Genomic DNA, 26,602 nt, shown 5'->3' with positions numbered 1-26,602 from the left:
GAGCAATTCAGCTTGAGTACATGCTTCCATTTTTATTTAAACTCGAAATCCAATGTTTGATTTGCTGTGTTTCCAAGTGAAATGCAAGCTTCTATGTCTTAATAGACCAATAGAAGCTCTATTTAATTATTCACTGGATCCTTGCCATTTACTTGTCTGGGTTTGTCCTAAATTACAATTTTGCAATTTGCAGGTTCAGTATATAAGGATTGGGCTGAGAGCGCCTGAGCATGGATGGACTTTGCAGAAGTTTTTTAATCTTATGATTTTCATTGTGATTGGAGGTGATTAGCTGGATTATTTATTTTCTATAGTCCAGATAATGTTAATATCTGTTTTGACAATGAGCTCTATGTTTTCAGTTCGGGCAATCATATTCGGGTTCCTCAATCCTCAAGCAAGTATTCAGATTAAATTCCAGGGTATGTTCTCTTTCATGGCTTAGACTGTATTTTCTTTCGCTGGTGCTTTCATTTTGTGAGAAATTGTGGTTCACACCCTTTACTCTTTGATTTGCAACTAATCATGGATTTAAAAACCATAATAGCTAGGAAACCACATACCACACACAGTAACTTGACAGCAATAAAAGCCTTTTATCATTTTAATTACCATGTACTCGTCCTTGTGATATATATGATCTCCCAGTCACTGCCATGCAGATAGAATTGTAATGATTATTGAGAGATAGAGATGTTTAAAGGAAACCCAACTGTGTCCAATTTAGATGATTTGCAGGTTTTTTGGTAGTCAGAAACCTGAATGTGATGCGCAGGAGAAGGTGGTGTTATCACTACTTAGCTATGACCCTATCATAGTGATTATTGTCAATACTTTGTAAATTTGTACCAAAAATCTATATGATGGATTCTCGTAAAGTGGAATATGTATAATTGGTGTTGCCTCTCAACCTGTCAAAGACTGTCTGCAAATATTGAGCCTTGGAATTTGTAATTGAAATGCTGGTAGCTGCATTTTTTTTTTTTGAGGAAATGCTGGTAGCTGCATTTAAACTAACTAATTTAGGTCCTGCAGGCATGATTATAAGATCTTGATGTATCAAAGCTAATGCAGAAATTTGTTTCATGTATTTCTAAGCATGAATGCAGGGATCTGAGGATGAACTCATAGATGCTGTGGCATTTGTCCGTCCGGCGAGTGTGGCATTTGAGGTTGTTGATGGATTCAGATTCTATAAGAAGGGAGTTTACTCAAGCACAACTTGTGGCAGCATACCTATGGTAAGTTTCCAGATTGATGCATAATTACACATCCCTGCAATCATTTAAGAGATGAACAAATTTTTTACTTCGTATAGCTCATGGATGAACATGTTTGGTCCTTTCAACATATTTGTTTTTTTTATTTATATCTTCTATTTTGTTTTTTTTAAGAGGAGGGGTGATAGGCTATCAAAAGCTAACCCGACCCGAAATACCGACCCTAACACGACCTATTAACCGACCCGTCTAAACCCGAAAAAAATGGTGACCCGAACCCGACCTGAAACCAACCCTAGACCCAAGTTGACCCGAGTATTTGAGACCCAAACCCGAAAATTAACCTACCTAGAGACGACCCGATCCGAATGTAACCCGTAAATTATTCACCTGAACCGAACCCGACCTGAACCGAAATTGACCCAAACTCGTTTTAACCCGTCAAAACCCGAATTCAACCCGACCTGTTCCTAACCTGATCCGAATTCAACCCGACCTGTTCTTAACCCGACTCGAATTTAACCCGACCTGCTACAAACCCGACTCAAATTTCAACCCGACCTGTTACAAACCCGACCCGAATCAACCCGACTTGTTATTGACCCGACCCAAATTCAACCCGACTTGTTATCGAATCAATATGTATAGGTCGTTATCTCATGTTGGTATTGGAACGAAAATTGAATCCTAACTCTATTCCTTCAATATTTCACTTTGAATTTTAAGAAGTTAATTTCACAACATGTTTTTAGGGACAAATTTCAGGGACGAAACATGTTTTCCGCAAATTATTGACTTGGACCGAACTCGACTAGAACCCGAGAATGACCCGACTTGATTATAACCCACAAATTATTGACTTAAACTGAACCCGACTTGAACCCGAGAATGACCCGACCTGATTATAACCCGTAAATAACTGACTTGAACTGAACCCGACTCGAACCCAAGAACAACCCTAACTCGTTTAATCCCGTAAAGACCCGAAGTTAACCCGACTTATTTTTCACCTGACCCGAATGTAACCCGACCTAAACAAGATGTATGACCCGACGTGACCCGACTCAAGCATGACCCAACCCGAACCCGACCCGCATATGTTATGACATTAACCCGTATTGACCCGACCCGAGATGACCCGACTCACACTAACCCGACTCAAACCCGACCCGTTTACCCGAATTGACAGCTCTAGTGACAGATAAGTTAGGTGCTACATTCTCAATTTATCACCAGTTGACAGCCCGTCGTTAGTTGTTAAAACTTTTATATATGGTTCTGTTTTGTATGTGTTTCGGGTGAAAACAATGGGGCCTTGCCGAAGACCCGCTGAAGTGGTGAAGACTGGATTCGGTCCAAGTGATGTTGGGCCGAAGGTTTCCTGCACAGCAAACACACGTAAACTAGCCTCGGGGGTGTTGCCGAGGAAGGCCCCTCCGATGCTAAAGTCAGTACAATGTGTAGAGAGAGAAAGCTATGCAAGAGAATTAATTGCTTGAGGCTTTGTTGTGTTGTGTACAAATGTCATATTGATGGCTTTTATACCTTTGCGCATATGGAGAATGTGGGCCGTGGCCCAATTGACATGTCTCGTGGACTGATCTTGACTTTAGCACAATAGGAGAGTTGAACCTTGACCTTGGGCTTTTAATTGGATCATTTAATGACTAGGCCCAATTGGACTAAATTGGACCCAAACAACTTGCCCCCCAGACCCGATTTGGAAGGATGATGGGTCGGGTTTGATTAATCAGAAAAGGAGGGAAGTAAATGGTTTAATTAATCCAAGAAATTTGGATTTAAACCGTAATTAATGAAATAACAACGGTTAGGTGAACAATTGCGGAAGTTGGACGAATAATGGGCGGTTTAATCACGAGGTCGTGTGTTTAACGGTTACTTAGTGGGGTGTTTAAGAGAAATTGAAGCGCGGACTCCCAGAATTCCCATTTCTGGAGATATAATCAGAGGCGCGTCATCTCTCCTCACTTCTTCACCAACACAAACCCAGAATTCTCGAGAAAACCCAAGAACCCGCGTCAAAACTTCGCAAATTCCCCGAGCATTAAGCTTAGAAACTGAGATTCGTCCCTACCAATTCGTAAATCGGCAACTTTCGCTTCAGATTAAGGTAATTCCCTTTGATTTTAGTTTATTTTTCTTCGAATTTGAACTCTTTCCCCCTTTTTTCTTCGAAACTCATCCATGGCGAGAGGAGTTAGAGGTAGGGCCCGTGCTCCAAGAAGGGCAAGGCCGATTCCCGATCCTAGGAACAGGACTGGGACCTGGAATGGACAGAGAACAGAGTCTGACCCTGCTGAAGGGATTAGGGCGACTCCCATTTCTTCGAAACTCATCCATGGCGAGACTCATCCATGGCGAGAGGAGTTAGAGGTAGGGCCCGTGCTCCAAGAAGGGCAAGGCCGATTCCCGATCCTAGGAACAGGACTGGGACCTGGAATGGACAGAGAACAGAGTCTGACCCTGCTGAAGGGATTAGGGCGACTCCCATTTCTTCGGCTCCTCCTCAGGGAACGGAGGGGCCGAGCGTTTCTGGGCGGGACGATGAAGTTCCCGCCATCCTTTGGGATATCCTCCCTGGGTTTTCGGAGTGGGGGGATGCTGAAGTAGCTTCGGCTATGATAAAGAACCGCCCCTACTCGTGGTGGGTAGAGAATGCTGAACAGTATCGTTTTGCCGAGCAGATTGAGTTGCATTACGGCATCCTTGAAGCTGATGGGTATTGGTGCCGAATGCCTGTGGCATCCGATAGAATCCATCGTCCACCCCCGGGATATGTGGGGGTGTATACGAGACAACTTCAGTATGGGCTGAGGTTCCCTTTGGACATATTCGTCGGAGACCTGTTGATCCATTATAATATCTCCCTATGTCAGCTAACTCCCATTAGCATCCGAAGGGTGATGACATACTTATGGGTCTGCAAGTTCTTCAGGTATGTGCCGAACCTGCACTGCTTCAAAAAGCTCCATCGGCTAGTGCCGAATATTCAAAGTGGGCACGGACATCACGGCTCTGGGTGGTACCGGATTGAGTCTCGGCCCCAGTAGTTAACCATGTGGCCGAATGACTCTTCAGATAAGGACTGGAGAGGTCAATGGATCTGGGTTAGGGCGCCCACAGATCCGGACCACCCTTGCGTCTTCAGCGCTCCCAGGTATCTTGCCGAGCCTGATCCCGACATGGGAAGCTTGGGTCCCCCCGAAGGTGACGGTTCAGATCCGAACCTTAATCAACAGAACATCTTCGGCAAGCGGCCGAACCCGGGGGGCAGCGGTCGAATGCAGCATATCCCGGAGACTTGGCTCCCCGATACACATTATGTCTTCCAAGAGAACATGTTAGCAGTTGTCGGCCTCAGCCGAAAGTTTAGGGATGGTAAGCTTCTTCGGCTGGGGTCGAGGCCTTTTAATTATATCTTTTTCTCTGTTTTTGCTTCGCACTTCTCTGCTATGCCAACCCAGCTGAACTAATCTTTTCCCTCTTCTTTTTTCAGAGCGGGACGAGACCAACGTCGGCATTAACTACGATCGTCTCGGCGTCAACCGAGAACGAGTTGTAATTGATCGGGCCCCTTCTATCACTGAATCGAAGCATAGGGAAGTCCATCTAGACTCTACCCATTTCCAAATTGAGGTTGTTGCTCTATATCAGAAGCAGAAGCCTTGGTGGAAGAAGAGGGATCCCTGGTTTCAGCTGCTAGACGAAGAAGCTGAAGCTGCCCGTACAGCCGAAGAGGTTGCACGGGTTATTGAAGCTTGTGAAGGAGGAGTAGGGTCTTCCAGGGCTGCTGAAGAAGAAGCTGCAGCTAGGGCAGCTGAAGAAGACGAGGCTTTGCTGAAGACTTCGGTGAGTTCTTTAGACTTAGCTTTTCAGCTTTGCTGTTGCTTTCTTTGTTGTTACTCATACTCTTCGTCCCCCCTTGTCTTTTACAGTCCGAGGAGAGTAATAGACAGAGAGAGGGTAAAGCCCCTGCTCGTCCCGAAGACCAGGTACAAGAAGAGTCTGAAGACTCAGACATGGATGAGCAGCCGCTTCAAAAAAGGCGACGAAGAATGGCCATCATCGGCCCACATGACTTTCAGAGGAGGCCGATGACCATCGGCATCGAGATAAGGGAACCTGAGGAAGGCGGTGGATCGCCGAGGGTTCCCCGGCCGCCGGCTCAATCACCTCCGAGGACCCCTCCGCCACCTCCCGAGATGGAGGTGGATCAGAAAACTCCCGATCCTAAGGGAGGGGTTCAAGAGGAAGTTCAAGAGAGTGCTGCTGAGCACAGAGATGAGGATGCTGTGATGCCCAATGCTGAGGGTTTCACAGCCGACATTGCAAGAGAGGTTGAGGCTTTCGTCCTCACACCTGAAGAAGAAGCGGAGGTCATAATAATTGACTCTGCTGAGAAGAAGGGGGATGCCGTGCCATCTAACACTCAAGAAGCTCCATCGTCAACCTTCCCTTCCTTCCAGACGCTGCAGTCTGGAGAAATGGGTTTCTCGGCCCCCCGAATGCCAATCCCAGATCACATCTGGGACCTCATATGGGGTCAGAACCGAGAAGGTGCTGCAGCCTACTTCGGCAACTTTGCTGGCATGTCCGAAGTAGATAGGGCAAGGATCTGGTCGCTGAAGGCCACTGCTGGGATGGGCGAATCCAGCAGATCAGTTCCAGACCCAGCCAGGTCTAACCAACTGCTGATGATGCAGGTGATTCTCCTTCCTTGCCTTTATCTCTTTTTCAATTCAGCTCTTCAAAATTTTTTTTTTTTTTTTTTTTTTTTTTGCTGACTTGTGCCCCTGTTTCCAGTTTGTGCACAATTAGACTCTTACTGTAGAGCTGATAGATACCCTACAAGATAGGGTTGACGCTGCTGAGTATGACAAGAAGGTAGCTGAGGAGGAGCTAAAGCTTGCCAAGCTGAAGCAAGCAGCGGCTGAAGAGAAGCAGCAGAAGGGTGAAGAGTATGAGAAGAAAGCTGCTGAAGCCCTTCAGACCTTCTGCGATGCTATGGAGAAGGAAGTTTTCCCCCCGCTGATGGAAGGGGAAAAATTCCTTCAGGAGCACATGGGAGTGGATATTTCCAAATTCAAAGCTGCCATTGGGAGCCGAATCCAAGAAGGAACTGCTGCACAAGCTGAAGTGCAGCAGAAGTTGGAAGCTCTTGAAGCCAGCAGAATGGCTGCTGAAGAGGTGCTCCAGGCTCGGAATGTCCAACTCTCCGAAGCTGCTACTGCCGCTGAAGCTCAACTATCTAAGCTCCAAGAGGCTGAGGATCAGCTGAAGGCCAGGGAAGATAAGTTGACCCAAGCTCAGACCGAGGCTTCCCAAGTTCAGCAGGAGCTGAACGAGCAGAAAGAGTCTTCCTCCAAGCTCGCTGATGAGCTAAAGAAATCCAAGGAAGACTTGGAGGAGACGAAGAAGAAGCTGGCTGATGCTGAGGCTCTACTCAAGGTCTGCATCTACACCCAAGAAGAGTATGAAATGGGTTTTAGAAACGGGTTTAGAGTGTGTCGGAGAGTCTGCCTACATGCTGAGCCGAAGCTCGACTGGTCCAAATGTGCTGAGTGGGTCCAGGATCCCGAAGACCCTCACATGAAGTATGCAACTCCAATCGAAGCTGAAATCCTTAAGGCTGAGGAAGCCGAAGAAGAAGCTGAGAGAAAGGAGTTGGAGGCTGAACAGAGGGAAAGGGAGGCTCAGCATGGTGCAAAGCCCGCCTCTTCTGCTGCTGGGGCTGAGGCCACCATGGGGCCCAACGACGCTGATCAGTCTGATCCTCGGGCTGAAGCATAGGAACTCGGGCAGTCGTCTTCAGAATCTTGCGGTTCATCGCGCGCTCAACTTTAGACTTGCCGCTTTCTGAATTTTTTGCCTTGTTTTTTGCTTCAGCTTGCCTTGTCGTACAAACAGTTTATTTTTGTCTCTGTACGTATTTCGGCAGCTGTTATTTTCCGCTTGTGGGCGGCTGCCGATATAGTCTTTAATTTATTTGAACTTGTAACTCACTTTTTGAGCATGAGTCATTAATCTGATGTTCCTTTCTTCAATTGCTTTGTCTTATTTTGAATGCTTTACTGTTTCCGAGCTTGAGAAATTTTCGCAAAAATTTGCTAAGCACAAAGCTTCCGGCATGAAGAATTCTGCTGAACATAAACTTGCACTGGTAGTGCCTCTTGCCCCCCCCCCAGAAATCTAAAGATTCAAGTCTTTGGATTACTGAGCTGGGTTTTGTTTTTCTATCTTTTAAAAATGGATATCCGAAACACAAGGCCAACTGAAGGCAATGCTTCGGATAATGGCTTTCTGGGATACAAGGCTCAGTTAAGGCAATATCCCAGACTGAAGAACAAGTCTTTAGAGAACAAGTCTTACTGAAGTTTGACTTCAGCTGAAAGACCGGAGTTCTTTAAAAAGACGAGTTTGTCAGCAATCCGAAACCCAGTTACCCGGAGGCGAAGGTTTCAGACAGGGCTGAATAAAAAATTTCCAACACTTGCTGGTATCCTTGATTTTCTGTCTATCTTTAAATATGGATATCCGAAACACAGAGCCAACTGAAGGCAATGTTTCGGATAATGGTTTTCTGGGATACGAGGCTCAGTTAAGGCAATATCCCAGACTTGTCCATGGACTCATGTCTTTGGAGAACAAGTCTTACTGAAGCTTGACTTCAGCTGGAAGACCAGTGTTCTTTAAAAAGACGGGTTTGTCAGCAATCCGAAACCCAGTTACCCGGAGGCGAAGGTTTCAGACGGGGCTGAATAAAAACCCTTAAAGAGTAGATAGAACAAAGAAAACTTTGAAAGAATAAAAAGTTGCAAATATTTACATAAATGGTGGCTCCAAGGCCTTTCATTAATTCAAAATGTACTTACAAAGATTGTTCTGCCCCGAAGGGTTTACACATGATATTTCTTCAGTACATCAGCGTTCCAGTGATTTTTCAACTCAGTTCCATCCAACTGCCGAAGTTGGTATGTCCCTGGCTGAAGCTCATCACAGATTTCGTAGGGCCCTTCCCATGTAGCTGAGAGTTTCCCATGGACTCGGCCTTTCTGAACTGCAGCAGCATTCCGAAGGACAAGGTCTCCAATTTTGAGGGGCCTTGCATGGACCCTTCGGTTGTAAAATTTGCTGATTCTCTGCTTATAAGCAGCCATTCTGTCTCGGGCTGAGTCTCTTACTTCGTCGAGGAAATCGAGAGATTCCTTCATCAGTTGCTCATTCTCAGCCGAGAAATGGTGCACTCGTAAACTCTCAGAGCCAATTTCCACTGGAAGGACGGCTTCGGCACCATACACCAGTTCAAAAGGTGAATAGCCCGTTGCCTCTTTTTCAGTTGTCCGTAGGGACCAAAGGGTTCCTGGGAGCTCCTCCAGCCACTTGGACTTTTGATCTTCCACCCTCTTCTTGAGGGCATTTAGGATCTGTTTATTTGCAGCTTCGGCTTGTCCGTTACTTTGCGGGTGGCATACCGCTGAATATGCCAGTTTGATGCCGAACTGATCTGTATACCACTTCAGCGGTAAGTTATCGAATTGCCTCCCATGATCGAAGACAAATACTCTCGGGATGCCGAAACGAGTGATGATATTCTGCCAGATAAATTTTCTGACAGTTTGCTCTGTAATGTTCGAGGCTGCTTCGGCCTCGATCCATTTACTGAAGTAGTCAACACCGACTATCAGCCATTTTTTCTGGTACATAGCATCTGGAAATGGTCCCAGTATATCCAGTCCCCATTGGGCAAACGGGAGTGGATTAAGGATCGGCTGAAGATCCCTAGCTGGCTGATGGATAACTGGTGCGAATTTTTGACATTTTTCGCATTTCCGAACCAGCTCCTTAGCATCTGAGATCATGGTGGGCCAGTAATATCCGGCCCTCAATGCCTTGTGGGCTAAGGTCCTTCCCCCGATGTGGTTCCCGCAGATGCCGAGGTGAATCTCCCGTAGGATATAATCTGCATCTGTTGGTCCCACGCATTTCAGCAATGGGGCTGAGAAGGATTTTTTCAGAAGCTCCCCCCTGAAGACGATGAACCTTGAGCTGGTTCTCTTCAGCTTGGAGGCCAAAATTCTATCTTCGGGAATCTCTCCCCGAAGCTTGAAAGCTAGGATGGGGTCCATCCAGCTAGGCTCTGGGTCAGCGCAGCACACTTCAGGTGCTTCGTCGACACTTCTTTCTCGACGCACTTCCACATATACAGATCTGTTCAGCTCAGTGAGAGTTGAGCTGGCAAGTTTGGAGAGTGCATCGGCCTGAGTATTCTGACCCCTTGGGATCAGTTGAACCTCAAAAGTTCTCAGCTTTGCAATGACTGATTTGATCTTGGCAAGATAGGCTATCATGGAGGGCTCTTTGGCCTCGTAGCTGCCACTGATCTGATATGCAACTAGCTGAGAGTCTGTTTTCAGGCAGACATGCTCGGCTTCCAGGGAGATGCACAGCTCTAGGCCAGCGATTGCTGCCTCATATTCAGCTTCGTTGTTCGAAGCCTTAAAAGAAAATTTTAGTGCATACTCAAAGGATTTGCCTTCGGGAGAGGTTATCACTACCCCTGCCCCCGAACCATTTACGGTGGAGGATCCATCCGTAAACACGGTCCAGACTTTCCTTTCATTATCTAGCGTCTCTTGGTACGAGCATTCGGCCAAGAAATCCGCTAGAGCTTGAGCCTTTATGGCAGCCCTCGACTGGTAGCTGATGCTGAATTCGGTGAGCTCGAAAGCCCACTTGGCCAGCCTACCAGATTTTTCAACTTTGCCGAGAACTTTTTCCAGCGGCTGATCAGTTAAGACCACTATCTGATGGCAATCAAAATAGGGCCTCAGCTTCCGAGCAGCTACCACTACCGCAAAAGCGACTTTCTCGAGTAGAGGGTAGCGAGTCTCGGCATCCGTCAGGGTGTGACTGACGAAATAGATCGGTTGCTGAATTTTGCTTTCTTCCTTCAGCAGCACTGCACTGATGGTGGTTGGGCTAACGGCCACATACAGATACAAAGTTTCTCCCTCTGCTGGGCTAGCCAGCGTTGGGAGTTGAGCCAGATGCTCCCGAAGCTGCTTGAAGGCTTCTTTTTGCTCTTCCTCCCAAACGAGCTCTTTTGTTTTCGGGAGTTTCAGGGCTTTGAAGAAAGGTAACCCCTTATCCGAAGCTCTGGAAATGAACCTCGAGAGGGCTGCCATTCTTCCGGTGAGCCGCTGAACATCCCGCTTTGTTTTCGGCTCAGGAAGGTCGAGCGCTGCTTTGACTTTGGAGGGATTGGCATCAATCCCCCTCTTGCTGACCATGAACCCAAGGAATTTCCCTGACTTCACGCCGAAGACACACTTCTTCGGATTCAGCTTCATTTGATGCTTTCTTAAGGTGGCGAAGGTTTCAGCCAGGTCCTTAACATGGTCCTCAGAATTTTTGCTTTTGACAATCGAATCGTCAACATAGACTTCCATGTTTCGGCCCTTTTGATCGGCGAAAACTTGATCCACCAGCCTTTGATAGGTTGCCCCGCATTTTTCAATCCGAAGGGCATCATTTTATAATTGTACACCCCGGCGTTCGTGACGAATGCCGTCTTTGCTCGATCGTCGGGGTGCATGAAGATCTGATGATACCCCGAGAATGCGTCCATGAAACTAAGCAAGGCATGGCCACTTGTCGAATCGACTAGCTGATCGATCCTCGGCAAGGGATAGAAATCCTTCGGACAAGCCTTATTTAGGTCCGTGAAGTCAACGCACATCCTCCAGGTACCATTGACCTTCTGAACCATCACCACGTTTGCCAGCCATTCTGGATATTGACAAGGCTCGATGAAGCCTGCCTCCAGCAACTTTTTGACCTCGGCTGCGATGTCTCGGTTCTTATTTGCAGAGTAACTCCGCTTCTTTTGCTTAACTGGTCGACACGTTGGGTCGACGTTAAGCTTATGGGAGATGAGGTTTGGACTTATCCCGGGCATATCAGCTGCCGAGAAAGCAAACACATCTCTGTTGTCCCGAAGGAGCTGAATAAGTTCACAACGGGTGTTCGGATCAAGGTCCATCCCGATTGTTACACATTTCTCAGCGTCTCCTTCGGTCAACTCGACCGTTTCAGTCTGCTGGTCCATGTCCATTGCTGATGGACTGGACTCTTCACAATCTGGCCTGCTGTCTATGTCAGCCGGCGTCCCAGACTTTTTGTTCTTCGGCTGGCTCTCTAAGTCTTTCGGCTCAGATGAAGAGCTAGCCTTTTCCCTTTCTGGCCCTTTTTCTCTGGGCACAGAACCTTGGGCCGAAGCGCTTAGGCCTTTCGGCTTTTTTGTGCTTGGCTCTTTTTCTTTTTCTTTCTCCTCCTCATCCCTGTCGTCGTCATCTGGGCGACTAGTGGATGGCTTGAGGTAGTTGCACCTTCGGGCGTCCTTTTGGCTGCCCTGGATCCTTTCGGGGAAGCCGGCGTCTGAGACGTAAATCATCAGCTGATGATAAGTTGAGACGACCCCTTGGATCTCGTGAATTATGGGTCTCCCCAAAATCACATTGTACACTGAAGGAGCGTCAATGACCAAAAATTCAGTCATGACATTCCTGGCTGCTTCATCGCAGCCGATGGTGACAGGAAGTGTCACCTTCCCATCTGGGTAAGTTGAAGCCCCATTGAATCCGGATACCGGGTAGGGTACTGGCGTAAGGTGCTTAGGCTTCAGCTTGATTTGATTGTAGGCCTTTCGGAACAGAATGTTTGCTCCGCTGCCACCGTCAACAAGGACTTTGCTGACGTCGTGGTTGGCCACCGTGGCGATGATCACCAACGGATCCTCGTGAGGGAACGTTACCCCCCGGCAGTCGGCGGCTGTGAACGTCATGTTCGGCACCGGCGACTGGGGAGGCTGAATGTCAGCGTTGTTCACCTGGTGGGTCAGAGCCCTAAGGTGTCGCTTGTGTTCCCTCCGAGAGCATATTCCTCCCGAGATAACATTGATCGGAGAGAATTTTCCCTCCGCATTTTTACTGTTCTTCCGGGGGAAGTCGAGGTCTTGCCGAGAGTCCTTTGCTGACTTCTCGGCCTCCTTTTTCTCGCGGTGATCCGCGATGTATTTTTTCAAGTATCCCTTCCGGACCATGTCTTCGATCTGGTCCTTCAGCTGGATACACTCCTCAGTGTTATGTCCCGGAGATTCGTGGAACTCGCACCACTGATTTTTATTTTTTCGCTGATACCACTCTGGGAGTGGTCTCGGCTTTCGGTAACTCTGCTCTTCCTTCGTCACGTTGTAAATTTTGGCGCGTGGAAGAGAGAGCGGAGTGTAGGACTCGTATCTACCTGTGTGTGAGGCAGATTTTTCCTTCTTCGGCTCGTTGGCCGAAGATTGTTCCGAGGCCTTGGCCTTTCCCTTTGTCCTCTGGCCTTGGCCTTGAGACAAGGGTGTTTGTTTTTGCTTCCCTCCCCCAGATTGAGGTTGGGTTTTTGTTTTGTTCCACTCTTCGGCTCGGATGAACTTATCCGAGGCATTCAGAGCTTCCTCCAAGGTCTGCGGGGTATGCATGACCATGAAGTCTAGGAACTTCCCCGGCTGAAGGCCATTCTGCATTGCAAAAACGGCTAGCCCCTGGTCCAGCTGAGAGACGCTGGATGACTCGTTGCTGAAACGGGTCAGATAGTCTCGGAGGCTTTCGGCCTCCCCCTGTTGCAGACCCATGAGTTCTGCAGTAGTCTTCTCTCGGCGGTTTGCCGTGGAAAACTTGCTCCTAAACTTGGAGGACAGATCGTCCCACCCTGTTATAGAGCCTTGTTTCACTCCCTTGGAGATCCATGCTTGCGCGACCCCCTTGAGAGTGGTTGGAAAATATTTGCACCAAGTCGCTTCGGACCTGGGGCAAAGATGCATGTGAGCCTCATACGAGGCAATGTGGTCCTTCGGATCCGAAGTCCCATCATATGTGATGTGCGACGGTATTTTAACCGTGGGAACGTGCTCTTCCAGTATCCATTGCTCGAATGGGGAACTGGTGGGTAGCATAACGGCCTTGCCCTTGTTCCTGGCCGAAGGGACCGCGCTCCGCCCTCTTAGAGAGGTAGGAGTGGTTTTCGTCCCTGGCTGGGAAGTTTGGGCCTCGGCTGCAGGGAACGAGAGGCGACTGTGCACGCTCGGTTCCTTGCCGCCGAGTCGGTCGAGAACGCTTCGGCGAACAGTCTCAGGTTGCTCTCGGCGAGCAGATTCTGGCCGAGAAGCTGAGCTGCTGCTCTTATGCGTTTCTGGTCGAGAGGTTGAGGATCCTCTGAAAAATTGAGGGTTCTTTTTCCTCTCTCTTTCAGTTCTCCAGGTGTCCTCTTCCCACTTTTCCAGTTCCCGGAAGGAAGGAGGTTTCCCACCATCATGGTCTAGCTTCCTCCGCTAATGCCGGGTATGCGGAGGAGTTCGATCGCGAGGTGGAGGCATATTTTGTGCCCTCATTGCCTCCATGAGCACTGCCAGCGCTCTCGCCACCTCCTCCGAGCTGGGCCCCGTCAAAGGGGTCCTCGGCTGAGTGTGGGAATGAGAGCGGACGGTCGATGGTTGGCTTTGGGGCACGGAATGAGTCCTATGATCGGACTGACCTCTGCTAGACCGAGAGGGACTCGGCCTATGATGAGAGTTGTGAATTACGGGAGAAAGGGAATCCTCCCTATATGATCCTCCTCCCGAACTGGCACCCTTGGGGGAGTTCCGGTCCGGTGAGGGTGATGGTGTAGGAGTTTTAGGCTTTTCGCCTGCTCCTTGCCGGAGGCTTTTGCTCTTGCGGTTCTTAGCCATTGCTGCTAAGATGATTGCAAGATGATTTTGATTAGAGATTTGGCTTAAAGATTTTTGAAAGTCTTCCCCACAGACGGCGCCAAATTGTTTCGGGTGAAAACAATGGGACCTTGCCGAAGACCCGCTGAAGTGGTGAAGACTGGATTCGGTCCAAGTGATGTTGGGCCGAAGGTTTCCTGCACAGCAAACACACGTAAACTAGCCTCGGGGGTGTTGCCGAGGAAGGCCCCTCCGATGCTAAAGTCAGTACAATGTGTAGAGAGAGAAAGCTATGCAAGAGAATTAATTGCTTGAGGCTTTGTTGTGTTGTGTACAAATGTCATATTGATGGCTTTTATACCTTTGCGCATATGGAGAATGTGGGCCGTGGCCCAATTGACATGTCTCGTGGACTGATCTTGACTTAAGCACAATAGGAGAGTTGAACCTTGACCTTGGGCTTTTAATTGGATCATTTAATGATTAGGCCCAATTGGACTAAATTGGACCCAAACAGTATGTATTGCAAAAATGGAAAAAAAGGAACAAATAAACTTTTTTGGATTGATACTTAATAGTAGGGAAATTATCAGTAACGAAAAGCAAGAAGGAAGGAAAATATGATATAGAAGGCTAATCAATGTATTACTTAAAACACTACTTTGAGACGTGAATATGTTTGATTTTACATTCACATATTCCCATGATGTCTCACTGACTCGCTCGCTGTTCTTTTCTTGTTTGGTTTGCAGCTTTGGCAGGATGTGAACCATGCTGTTCTTGCTGTTGGATATATATGGGGTCAAAAATGGAGTACCGTACTGGCTTATTAACAATTCTTGGGAGCTGATTGGGGTGATGATGGATGGGTACTTCAAGATGAAGATGGGCAAAATCATGTGTGGTAAGTTCAATAGTTTAATTTGTTAACTACTCATTCAGTCAATAGCAAATTTACTTGCATTCGTCAGGTTAATTAACTAGATTGTGTTTGAGTATGTTTAGAGATATGTGACTAATCTAGACATACCAAAAGAGTACATGTGATCGTGATATTACATCATGGACATAATAAACTGATAAAGATCTCACATTTATCCAAGGCTCCGTTTGTTTTAAAGAAAGTTGATTTTCCATTGCCTTTTCATTTTCCTCTTTTTTTTTAAAGGGGAGAAAAACCATTTTTCTAATGGTGAAAAAGGAAAATCATTTTCCTTTGAAAAACATGGAATGCCATAGTTATCGTTTACTCTCATTTCTCTTTTCTCCCCAAGTTTTCCTTGATCAAGCAGCAGTCGAATGTTTAATGGGCTCATATTGAGTTTGATTAAAGGGTAAAATTAATAATGCAGGGTCATTAGATATTTTATCCATTCCCAAGAATGATCCCAACACCTAAGCCAACTCAAGTCCTCACATAGTCACCTGATTATCACTCTTTTGTTCGGTTTGGGATTATAAATAAATAAATTATGTTTTCGAATTTTATCATCTGATGAATTTTTCCGTTTCAGATGTTATTATTTAATGAATTTTTCGAATTATACTGTTGTTGAGTTCATGACGGCATATGGCTTTCTAATTTGACAAATGATTGTTTCTGGATATATTTGCCCACAGATTTTGGGTTCATATAGCAGCCAAGGCAGTAATTGAAATATGATTTACTTCTGGGTATCGGACATGAGGAAATCACTCCAATAACATATGAGGTAAATATAGACTCCTAACCTTGTTCAATCTTCTTAGAGCTTCTGCAATAACATGAAAGGTAATTTGCATTATCAGCCAGTTTATATACTCCATATTTAAGCATTAGGATTAGGTACACTAGCTCTAACAAGTATTGTGTTCTGCAAGTAATATAGCAATTTCTTCCAGTCAGTCAGTAGATTATGACTTGTTCGTGTTGCCTTTCATTGCAGCTAACTTGGCGTTGTATTCCTGGAGTTCTCTTTTATATCTTTCCTTATCCCTTTCCCCTATATTCTGATACACCTGCACTTGAACAAATATCAAAGCAAATTTCGTAAATCAATCACAATCTTCTATATTAAGACTTAAGAGCCATATGATAAGGCCATATGCTTCAATAATCGACTAACCTTTCTTTCTTCAGAGTTAAGATTGTTCCATGATTCTCCTATCATTTTAGTAAACTCCCTCTCTCGACTATTAGGATAAAGGGATTTGAGGACTGAATGCTTCTCCGAAAAGAAGAAATTGTAGCCACTTCTGTTGGGTTTTGGGTGGCTGGGATCTCCACCCCATCGCTTCCTCTTACGCCTTCTCTTTCCTGGTACCTGGCGAGGTTGCTTATTGGGATCGTAAGGGATGATTGCCATGCTAAGATCATCAGCTGGAGAGGAGGAAGGGCATTGCTTATCTACAGGATGGTAAATCACTCCACTCAGCAGTTCCTGTCCTAGTCTGACAGAGACTAAATACCCGCAGTCGAATTTCCCATGAATTGTTCCTACTGCTGGAATGCTCAAGGGACTAGAATCTGGAAAATACAAGAAACTTTTTACTACTAGCAGGACAATAGGAGAATGACAGTATTCTGTCGATATGTACTTCATTCTTTTTACCTTGATTTAATTTTTATTATCAGTACTTATTAGACCTTACCAAAACTTATTGACCCTTACCTAAACTCAGTTTAGTTGTACAAAGTTAATTTTCACAGCATGTACTAAGGAAATAGTGACAAAGATAAATATCTCTATCAAGTGGACTTTGAACTCTTTTGGGTGTAACTTTCTTATGATTATCACTAGTAATAGGACCAAATGGGCATGGATCTGCAGAGGTAGGAGTCAAATTTTACAAGCTAATCTAATAATTGCTCTCTTTGTCCTCATACAATAGTTGGATTATTTTAATATTTAATTATTAAGGATATGACATGATTTTATCAGAAGATCATTTGACATACTTCATATTGGAATAAAGTTTATCATAATCTATTATTGTTTAAGGAAGCACCTTTCGAGGATTTCCTAAAACAATATATGCGACTATAAATTCCGAACAATAAGAGTAAACAGTTTAAGGTGTATACAACGCTAAGTTGAAACAATTAGGCGCGGTACCTGGTGAAGTTGAGGATACAGGGCTTTGTACATTAAAGAAGTAAAGTTGCTCATACTGGTAAAGAAGGCCAAGGTAATGCTTTTTTAGCACAGATGAAGCACTTGTGGCAGTGGCAGAAAACTTGAAAACTGAACTTATTTCCCTCCATTTCTTCTCTGAAACAACCTATAATTACACAAAATTCCGTAACATTAAATTTTAATTAGTAAAATAAAAAAGTAAAAGAAAAAAAATGGGGTTAAACATGTATTATCAACCTTAATATAGCCACCTCTCTTAGTAACTTCAACATATAACACATGCAAATCTAGCTCCCTTCTTCCAATTACTGGTACCCTTTTGGTAGATAACACAATAAATAAAAAAATTAAAAAAAAAAAAAAAAAAAAAAAACATTACAACTTATAATTTTCGTGATAAATCAATTCTGTAAAAGTAATTTAAAAATTTAGATAACACAATAAAAAAATATATATTATAACCTTATAATTTTCGTGATAAATCAATTATTAAACGAGTAAAAATAAAATAAAAATTTAAATAACACAATTAAAAATATTATAACCTTATAATTTTCGTGATAAATCAATTATTAAACGAGTAAAAGTAAGATAAAAATTTAGAGTTACGTAAATTAGATTCTACAATCGATAATATGATATATTATAGATATTTTAGATGGCGTACGTGAATTTGGTGCCCAACATAGAATGGAGACTTTTGAGTGTATCAAAGAAGAGCTGAGGTTGGCTGATAACTTCTTCATGAGTAGCAAGTGGAGAAGGGTAGTTGTAATTCTCTTTTTCCGACGCTTGTATCATTGGTTTTCACCGGAAAATAATTATTGAATTATTTAATTTATGGTAATAGTTGGACTTTTGAGTGTACGAAGTAGTGTAAATGAACAAGGTGGTTACTTGGTTTCTAGATAAGATAGTGATTAAGACAATGAGGAAATTTTCTGACCCCAAATATAATTTAAGGAAATAAGTAGTCATAAATATAAATGGCATATGTAGTTGGTGTCAACGGTTTACAATTACAAAAATTTGGCAATTCTTCCTCTTTAAGAGCATAGTTATCAAAAACTATTAATCCGGTGCAATCCAATGATAGCTCAAGATATCCTTGGGTCTTACTGGCCCGTGAGGCCTTGCACTAAACAGTATACATACACACATAACTCATTGGATAATATTTATCTTTTACAAATTTTTGTATGCGGCTAGCTATGTGATGCGGCAGGGGTTACTTATAGGGTGTTACTGGTTTTGTCAAGGGTTACTTGTAGGTGTTACTTGTATTCTGGGGTAACTTGTATTCTGGGGATACTTGTATGGGTATTACTGGTTTTAGTCAGGGGATACTGTAAGGTGTTACTGGTTTTGTCAGAGATTACCTGTAGGTGTTACTTGTATTCTAGAGTTACTTGTATGGGTGTTACTGGTTTTGGTCAGGGATTACTTGTAGGTTGCTACTGGTTTGGTATGGGGTTACTTGTATGAGTTACTCAGAATACAAGTAACTCCACGATACAAGTAACCCATACAAGTAACTTCATAATACAAGTAACACCCTACAAGTAACTCATACGAGTAACACTAGAATACAAGTAACCCCTGCCGCACTATGTGGCTTGCCGCACTGAAAAACCTCTGTGAAAACCAAGGTGAGATCATGTGAGAATCAAGGTGAATAATAGAAACTGGGAACTAATCTCAGCCATTGATCACACTCCATCTAATGGCTCACATTGCACCCGCTCTCATTAATAGCATTCTCATAATTTCACTGTTTTCAAATTTTTAAGGCAATTTCATTTACTTTAAGACTGATTTCATTTACATTTACTAAATTTTCATTTACTTTTGAGGAATGAAACCGGAAACTACGTTATAAAGTTAAAATATTACAAAAATGTCATTAATGACACGGGAAACATGTGAGTCGTCTGATTAACATGATCTAAGGGCCTAAATTAGTTCCCAGTTCTTATTTTAGTCTTGGTTCTCATTATAACTTGGTTCTATACATAACCAAGTTATAATGAGAACCAAGGCTATAATAAGAACTAGGAATTAATCTAGGGTCTTAGATCATGTTAATCGGGCGGTCGACATACATCCCGTGTCATTAATGACATTTTTGTAATAATTCAACTTTACAAAGTGATTTTTAGTTTCATTTCTAAAAAGTAAATGAAAAGTTAGTAAAAATAAATGAAATCATCAGTCATAAAGTAAATGAAATTCCCTTAAAAGTTAAAAAAAAAGTTGGGAAATATATAGTTTAAAAATTCGCAAAATTACAAAAATGTCATTAATGAATACGGGTGAGATGTGAGCTGTCAGATGTAGCGTGATTAAAGGCTTAGATTGGTTCCTAATTCCTATTATTCACCTTGGTTCTCGCATGATCTCAACACTAGTAGAAAAATTGCATTTGGCACCCCCCATATGGCACCGGTTCAGCCCAAACCGGTGCCAAAAATCGGCCCAAAATTGGGCGGGTTTTTAAAAAAAGGGAAAAGGCACCGGTTCAACCCAAACCGGTGCCAAAAATAAAAAGAGCACCGGTTTGAACCGGTGCCTTTTCGAACCGGGTCATTTAAATATTAAAAAAAAAAACCGCCCTTATAAACTACCCCCAAACCCTAGCTAATTCATTAGGTCGTTTTCTTTCTCTCTCCTCTTCTCTTTCTCTCTCCTATCCTCTCCTCCTCTTTCGCCTCTTTATCTTTCTGGATCTCCTACCTCCTCCTTTCTATACTCACTCGAAAACCACCAACAAATCGAAGACAACAATATGCAACAGCGATTTTGAGGTTTTTCAATCGATTTCTTGTTTTTTTTTTTCCATTTCAATCAATTTCTGGGTTTTTCGATTTCAATTTTTTTTTTTCAATTATTTCGATTTTTGATTGTTTATTCCGATTTCTGGTTTTTTATAATTCGAATTTAATAGTTTTTTTTTCGATTTTGATTTTTTCAATTTCGATTTCTGGGTTTTTTTTAATTCTTTTTTCGATTTTGTTTTTTTTTTCTATTTCTGGGTTTTTCTTTTCGATTTTTTTTTTATTGTGTTTTATTCGATTTTGATTTTGTTTTTCAATTTCAATTTCGATTTCTGGGTTAATTTTCTGTTAAAATAATTGATTATTTTGGGTTAATGCATGCGGTTTTTGGGTTTTTGGGTTTTTTCCCATTTCAATTCTCTTCTAATTGGGTTTTTTTTTCAATTTTCATTTTTGATTTTGGATCTCTGGGTTTATTTTATTTTTGATTTCATTTTTGTTTTTCGATCTCTGGGTTTTTTTTTCCAGATTTCAATTTTTTTTTTCGATTTTAAATTTTTTGTTTTCTGGGTTTCGAATACTGGAGTTTTTTAATTTATTTTCTGGATTTTAATTTTTTTATATTTATTTTCTGGGGTTTTTTTAATCGAATTTAATTATATTTATTTTCTGGGTTTTTTTTTTATTTTTTTTTTATGATTTTCGATTTTGATTTTGATTTTATTCGATTTTTTTTCTGGGTTTTTTTTTTAATATTTTTATTTTTCGATTTTCTTTTTAACAGATGTTTGGGTGTTTTTTTTCTTTTCAACTGCTTTTCTTTTTTATTTTTTCGTTTTTCTGGATTTTTTTTAAAAAAAAATTTTTGCAGCTTAATTAAATCTTTTTAATCAATTTATTTTGGTTGTTTTAATTGGTGCAGGTACTTAGATCTTAAATTGAAGAATCAAGATGCAAGTATATTGATTTAGATATTGTGTGGGTTTTTTTTTATTGTAAAGTTGTAAATTTTTATTTTGATTTATATTGCATTTTTATTTTTTGATTCATATGTTGCAATTTTTTTTTTTTTTGATTTATATGTTGTAATTTTTTTTATTGATCTATACTGTAATTTTTTTTTTTATTATATATATATTGAACAGATTTGATTTATATGTTGTGATGTTCGATTTATATTGTGTATTTTCATTTAATTGTAGTTTATTTAATTTTTAAGAAAAAAATAATAATTTTTTGGCACTTTTGGCACCGGTTAACCGGTGCCAAAAGTGGTGAATTAAATTTTGTAGGCACTTTTTGGCACCGGTTAACCGGTGCCAATTTAAAGTTTTGGCACCGGTTTGAACCGGTGCCTTTTTATACCCCTTTTTGGCACCCCCCACATTGGCACCGGTTCAAACCGGTGCCTTAGGCCGGGTTTGAACCGGTGCCAAATGCAATTTTTCTACTAGTGCAATTCTAGTCCCATGTGATGACTCGGGGATAGCCCAAGTCCATATTAGTTATATTATAATGGATGCAAGGAAGAACAAATATTGAATGTAAAATTAATAAGAGAAATAGACACAAATTTACGTGGTTCACCAAGAATGCAGCCGTCCACGGGCAGACGAGATTAATGGTTTTTAATGAACTTGTGGAATACATATTACTGGTTCAGAACAACTTTAAGACTAATCTTGAAAACAGATTTATTGTCTCTAGGATTTCTAATGTTATCAGTCCTAGAATTCACAAATGAGAAATAAACACAAGACTCTCAGTTTTCTGAATAATCACTCAATTAATGATTGTTGCGGAACTCAAGAGTATTTATATTAACCCACAGACTAGAAAAGATATACTTTGTAATTTATAAGGTAATAAAGCCCAGATACGAAGTAACCAAAATCGGTCAAAACCAAATTTTATGTATATCTATCTTATAATTTTGTGCATTCTAGGTTCAACCCATTAAGCATGGAATCATTGACACAACACATAGGCTTGTGCAGCCTAGCTTGTACCTAATTCTACCGTTGAATTTGTGTCTTAATTGTGTCTTCTCAACAATTCTATGCATATCTATCTATATCTGGCCTTATATATATACAATAGCATAGACTAGATATTCTAGCTAGCACATAGGATCGTATGCAACAACATACTTCGTATATCATAATTTTATTTATGTATTACATTGGAAAAGTATAGGCTTCCAAATAATAAATGATCGATACTCATTGGTACTCTTCATGATTTTCCAGTAATTTCAAAGATAGATATACATAAACTTTATTCTAGATATTCCATATTTAAAGCTTGACTCTTTATTCCACGAAATGATCTTACTAGGTCTTGCATGCTAGTCACCTTCAGCTTCAGAACAACGTCACCCTGCAAATCATTGACACAATTATGTATTTTTACAAAATATCAATTGAATAATTATTGAAGACTAAATACGTAGTATTATTGTTACCGGACCATATCAACCGTAAAAGTTTAATCTAATGGTTAATCTCTAAGAATATGTTATATACTCTATCATACTGTATCAATTATGTTTGTTCAAGTTTTTTTTTACCATAAACTCAAAATCCAAGTAATTATATTGAGTGAATTTTATTGTCTAGACAAGCTAAGATCGAGTAGTATAGTAATACATACTTATTGCAATCAATATCGGGGCTGATGTTGATCTTGTAATTGACACCACACGCCTTAGGGAGCTTGTTAGCAAGGTCATAGTTGATCCCATAGGACTTAGCGGCGGGTTTGATGCACTTACAAGCTGCCTGGCGATCAGGCCTAGTCTTAGCCAAGTTAGCCAAGTTCTTAACCCCTCCACAGCAATTCGCTGGGATGGATCCACCTTTTTTCAAGTAATTGAGGCATGGCATAAGCATTGTTACCACCTGCCCACATGAAAAGGCTTGCGCGGCATGAGGTGCAACCACTATCATGGTTATGAAGATTAGGCATACCGCCTTTTTAGTCAGCATGGTTGAGCTAGCCATCATAAATTGATCGGTTGTAGATATTTAATTTGGCAAAATTTATTTTGTGTAGGGCAACTAAGGTTGCAACAACGTTTACACCGTACTAGCTAGTTTAATTTGTACGTGTTACACAAATGATTTGATGAATCCGAAAGAAGATCCTTGAGATATTTATAGATGGAATTTTATTGTGAGCAAACTCAAAGAGGAAGAGTCCCATTGATAACTCCAAACTTAAGAGTAGTATGATAACATCACATGCTCTATGTTTACTCATTAGTTACAGAACGAAATAGTATTTGTGTTTGTTTGTGTATCTTTCTTTTTTCTGTTTTTAAGGGGAGAAAATGGTTTGTTAGTGTAAAGGTAATGCCTATATTTGAGCTTTTTTGTACCAACTGATAGTTATGTTTTGATTTCATACTTGGAGGTGACAAACACTCCTTTAAATCGGGTTTGATACAAATCGCGTGTTATTATGTTCAACTATAGATCAGCAACTATGATAAATCAATTGTAATCACATAAATTTGTGGTCTGAATCATGTTAATTATAGAGTATTAATTTTGATTACTGTTAAAACCAAGTCATTCAAGTACAATTCAAGTTTAATTTGAATGATATTAATCGTATAATTTGGTATGACATGTCTCTGGTGCGGAATACTAGAGAACTTTAAACTCTAAAAGTGTTGCCAAAAAAAATAGTACATTATAAATGGAGGGAAAAGCATGGTTTGTTATGTGTAAAAATTAGTCCTGTTTTGTAAAAATAAACCTAAGTGTGTACTCCCTCTATATCCAAATAATGGTTACACATTGGATTTTGGCAACATTATTCATAAGCTCTAGTTTGGCCATCATGTGTGATTTAAAGATAAGGTAAAATATTGTTACAAAAGATCTTGTTGTATTCATCTCAAACATATGCATTTTTAAAATATCAACTAATGTATTAATAAATTTAACATATACATAATTATAGTACGTCTTAGAGATTGTATTCATCTCAAACATATGCATTTTTAAAATATCAACTACTGTATTAATAAATTTGACATATACATAATTATAGTATGTCTTAGAGATGATAGTATTCATAGTTAAATAAATTGACACACATGAATGAAAAGGTTAAGTGTTAAAATTCAATTTGAAACAAAAGAGTACTCAGGTACTCTTATAGTCCTATCTTCTTAGAGATTTTTCAAATGATATAATATAATCAACTATTTTTTTTTTTTTTTTTTTGAAGGGATATACTATAATCAACTACTTTATTCATTATATTTGAAATTTTTTTTAATCATTCCTTACACCCATCACATAGTCCAAATAATAATAATAATAATAATAATAATAATAATAATAATAATAATATCAGTAACAATATTTATAAATAACTTTCTCTCACCTACCTAAAAAGTAAAAACAGAGATCCATTGCCCACATCATTTTATATGAACATTGAATGAAAAGTTGGTTCTGACTAAGGGTGTTTCTTGGAAAGTTGGTTCGGGTTCTCAGGTCCGCATTCTTCAAGATTCTTGGGTTCCTGGGGACTCAATTTCATTTCGAGGTAATTGTGAGACGCCTCTTCCGTCTCATGTTTCTTCTATCATTAATCCGCGTTCATACGCGTGGGATACTTCTCGGGTTTATCAGTTGTTTGATTCCTGAACAGCTAGCCGTATTTTGGCTTTAGAACGTCCGAGTAGACCAATGGACGATTTCGTTTACTGGAAATATTCAAAGGACGGGGTATTTTCTACTAAATCAGCCTACGCTATGTTGTTAAGAAATCCAGACTACTCTGCTGGGGTTTCAGCCTTCCCTTCTTCATGATGGAAGGTTTTCTGGAGCTTGCCCCTCTTGCCAAAGCTGCATCTGTTCTGCTGGAAGCTTCTTAATAATGCATTACCTCTCACTGGTATATTACAACAACACGGGATTCCAGTGGATACCACTTGTGTTCTTTGTCTGGGAAATCACGAATCGGTTGAACATCTTTTTAGAGATTGTCCTTTGGTTTGGGAAGTCTGGGTGATTGCTCCTCTTATTGCGTCGCTTCAAGTTCGTCGAGACATTACTTTCTCTGCTTGGTTTGTTGAGATAGTTTTGGATTTACGACGAAATAAGTCTTGGGAAACTTTGGTCAACTTAGTCTCTTTTCTTTGGGGCATTTTGATTGCTCGCAATCACAAAATCTTTCGTCAGGCTGTTATTTCTTCTAATTTTGTTTGTCATATAATGCAAGAATGGGTTTCTCATAGTCTTGCGGCTGAGGATTTTAAGTCTGCTATTCGATCATTGGGGATGGCTTCTACTGCCCTTCGACATCATGTTTCTTCGTCATGTCTTTTACAAGGCTCATCGGATTCAATGCTGATATCTGCCTTGTGTTTGATGGTGCTTATACTCTTCATGACCATACTGCAGGGGCAGGTTGGATTTTTAGATCTTCGGATTCAGACATTGTACTTGGTGGTGGTTGTAGAGCCTTCACTTCGTCCTCGACTTTTCAGTCTGAGTTGCAGACCTGTTTGTGGGCTCTTAAGGTGGCTGATCGTCGTGGTTTTAGGCGTTTGCTTATCTACACAGATTGCTCAACTTTGTTAACTTTCCTTACAAATAAGAGATGTCAGGATATCTCTTGCTTATGGTTGCTTCAGGATATAAAGGTTATCCTTACTCGGTTTTTATTCTGCGAAGTTCGGAAAGTTCCTCGTCAGTGGGTGGCCGCAGCTCATTGGTTGGCATCTCAAGCTCGTCAACGTCGTGTGTTGTTATGGTCCTTCTAGTTTTTTTTTTCTTTCTTTTGTTTTTTTTATTTCTTAGCTCGTCTTGTCAAAAAAAAAAAAAAAAAAAAACATTGAATGAAAAGAAATAGAAACAATTTGCCATCATGTGTTAGCTTTGAAGCTCCCCAACCCGAACATTTTCGAACAGTAAATAACTAAATATGACACATTTATTAAATGAAGATTAGGCATCTGGATAGGTATGCCTAAATTCATGAATAGACAAATAGTACATAGCCCTATATGCACACGATGCATGTGTTAATTAGAATAATAATGCGAACTGAATAAATGTGTTGTTCCTAAGTAGTTCTAGTTTCGATTTTTGGTGCCTAGAAATTTTGTTCACCTACCTCAACACAATGTTTATTATATATAATTCTTTTTTATCTACACTAGTCATTGGAGCACGCGCGTTGCGCGTACCCCCCTGAGGGCAAGATAAGCAAAATTCGTGGATGTGTTCGGTTGTTGTGATATTCGTGGTTGTGTTCGGGTTTTGTAATAGCAAGGATGCATGAATTTATAAGTACTGAGAAGGAGTAGTAATAAAGTTTCTATGGGGAAATATCTATGGAAAAACAATTGTTATAAGTGAAGTTATCTAGAATTTGATAATTTAAAGATTCTTAAAAAAAATATACTATTGTTTTAGACATTATTGTAGAACGCAAAATAGTTTCCTATTGAGGAGTACCTAAATATTTTTCGAATAGCTTCGTCTTAGAATGATTGTGATAATAAGGATTAGTTATAAGGAAATGCACCACTAAGGGATAAAGTTATGTAAAATGGATTAAATGTAAAATATACAAAAGTATTGTATATTTGTTTGTTAGACTATTTAAAGTAGAAAATTTTCGAGTGGTTCTTCTATTGAAAATTTTAGTAATTAGAGTTTGTAATCGATATGGAATGTATAAAATGAATGAGAA

The 26,602-nt window shown here is 41.2% G+C and overlaps 1 protein-coding gene and 1 long non-coding RNA gene across 2 annotated transcripts; one reads left to right on the top strand and one right to left on the bottom strand.

Moving 5' to 3' along the window:
* The first annotated feature begins 958 nt into the window (after positions 1 to 958).
* On the top strand, positions 959 to 25,412 carry LOC145640810 (uncharacterized). Its single transcript, XR_014114974.1, has 3 exons — positions 959 to 1,241; positions 14,745 to 14,896; positions 25,306 to 25,412. It is a non-coding gene; the product is annotated as an uncharacterized LOC145640810 (long non-coding RNA).
* LOC145640809 (high mobility group B protein 9-like) lies at positions 15,677 to 18,108 on the bottom strand. Its single transcript, XM_081692046.1, has 5 exons — positions 17,776 to 18,108; positions 17,346 to 17,424; positions 17,088 to 17,253; positions 16,098 to 16,498; positions 15,677 to 15,990 (listed from the first exon to the last, which is right to left on the bottom strand). Exons 1-5 carry the CDS (start codon positions 17,907 to 17,909, stop codon positions 15,886 to 15,888), a joined length of 885 nt encoding a protein of 294 aa, XP_081548172.1. The 5' UTR covers positions 17,910 to 18,108; the 3' UTR covers positions 15,677 to 15,885.
* Positions 25,413 to 26,602: the final 1,190 nt, after the last annotated feature.

The sequence above is a fragment of the Chenopodium album genome, chromosome 7, assembly GCF_948465745.1.
Source record: "Chenopodium album chromosome 7, dcCheAlbu1.1, whole genome shotgun sequence".
Classification (NCBI taxonomy): domain Eukaryota; kingdom Viridiplantae; phylum Streptophyta; class Magnoliopsida; order Caryophyllales; family Amaranthaceae; genus Chenopodium; species Chenopodium album.
This window is presented reverse-complemented; position numbering and strand designations above follow the sequence as displayed.

Coding starts and splice junctions, on each gene's coding strand:
- LOC145640809 (XM_081692046.1), bottom strand. CDS start 17,909: ATGATACAAGCGTCGGAAAAAGAGAATTACAACTACCCTTCTCCACTT. Junction 17,425..17,775: donor ATGTTGGGCACCAAATTCAC/GTACGCCATCTA, acceptor ATCTACCAAAAG/GGTACCAGTAATTGGAAGAA. Junction 16,499..17,087: donor TGTATCCTCAACTTCACCAG/GTACCGCGCCTA, acceptor TGTATTTTCCAG/ATTCTAGTCCCTTGAGCATT.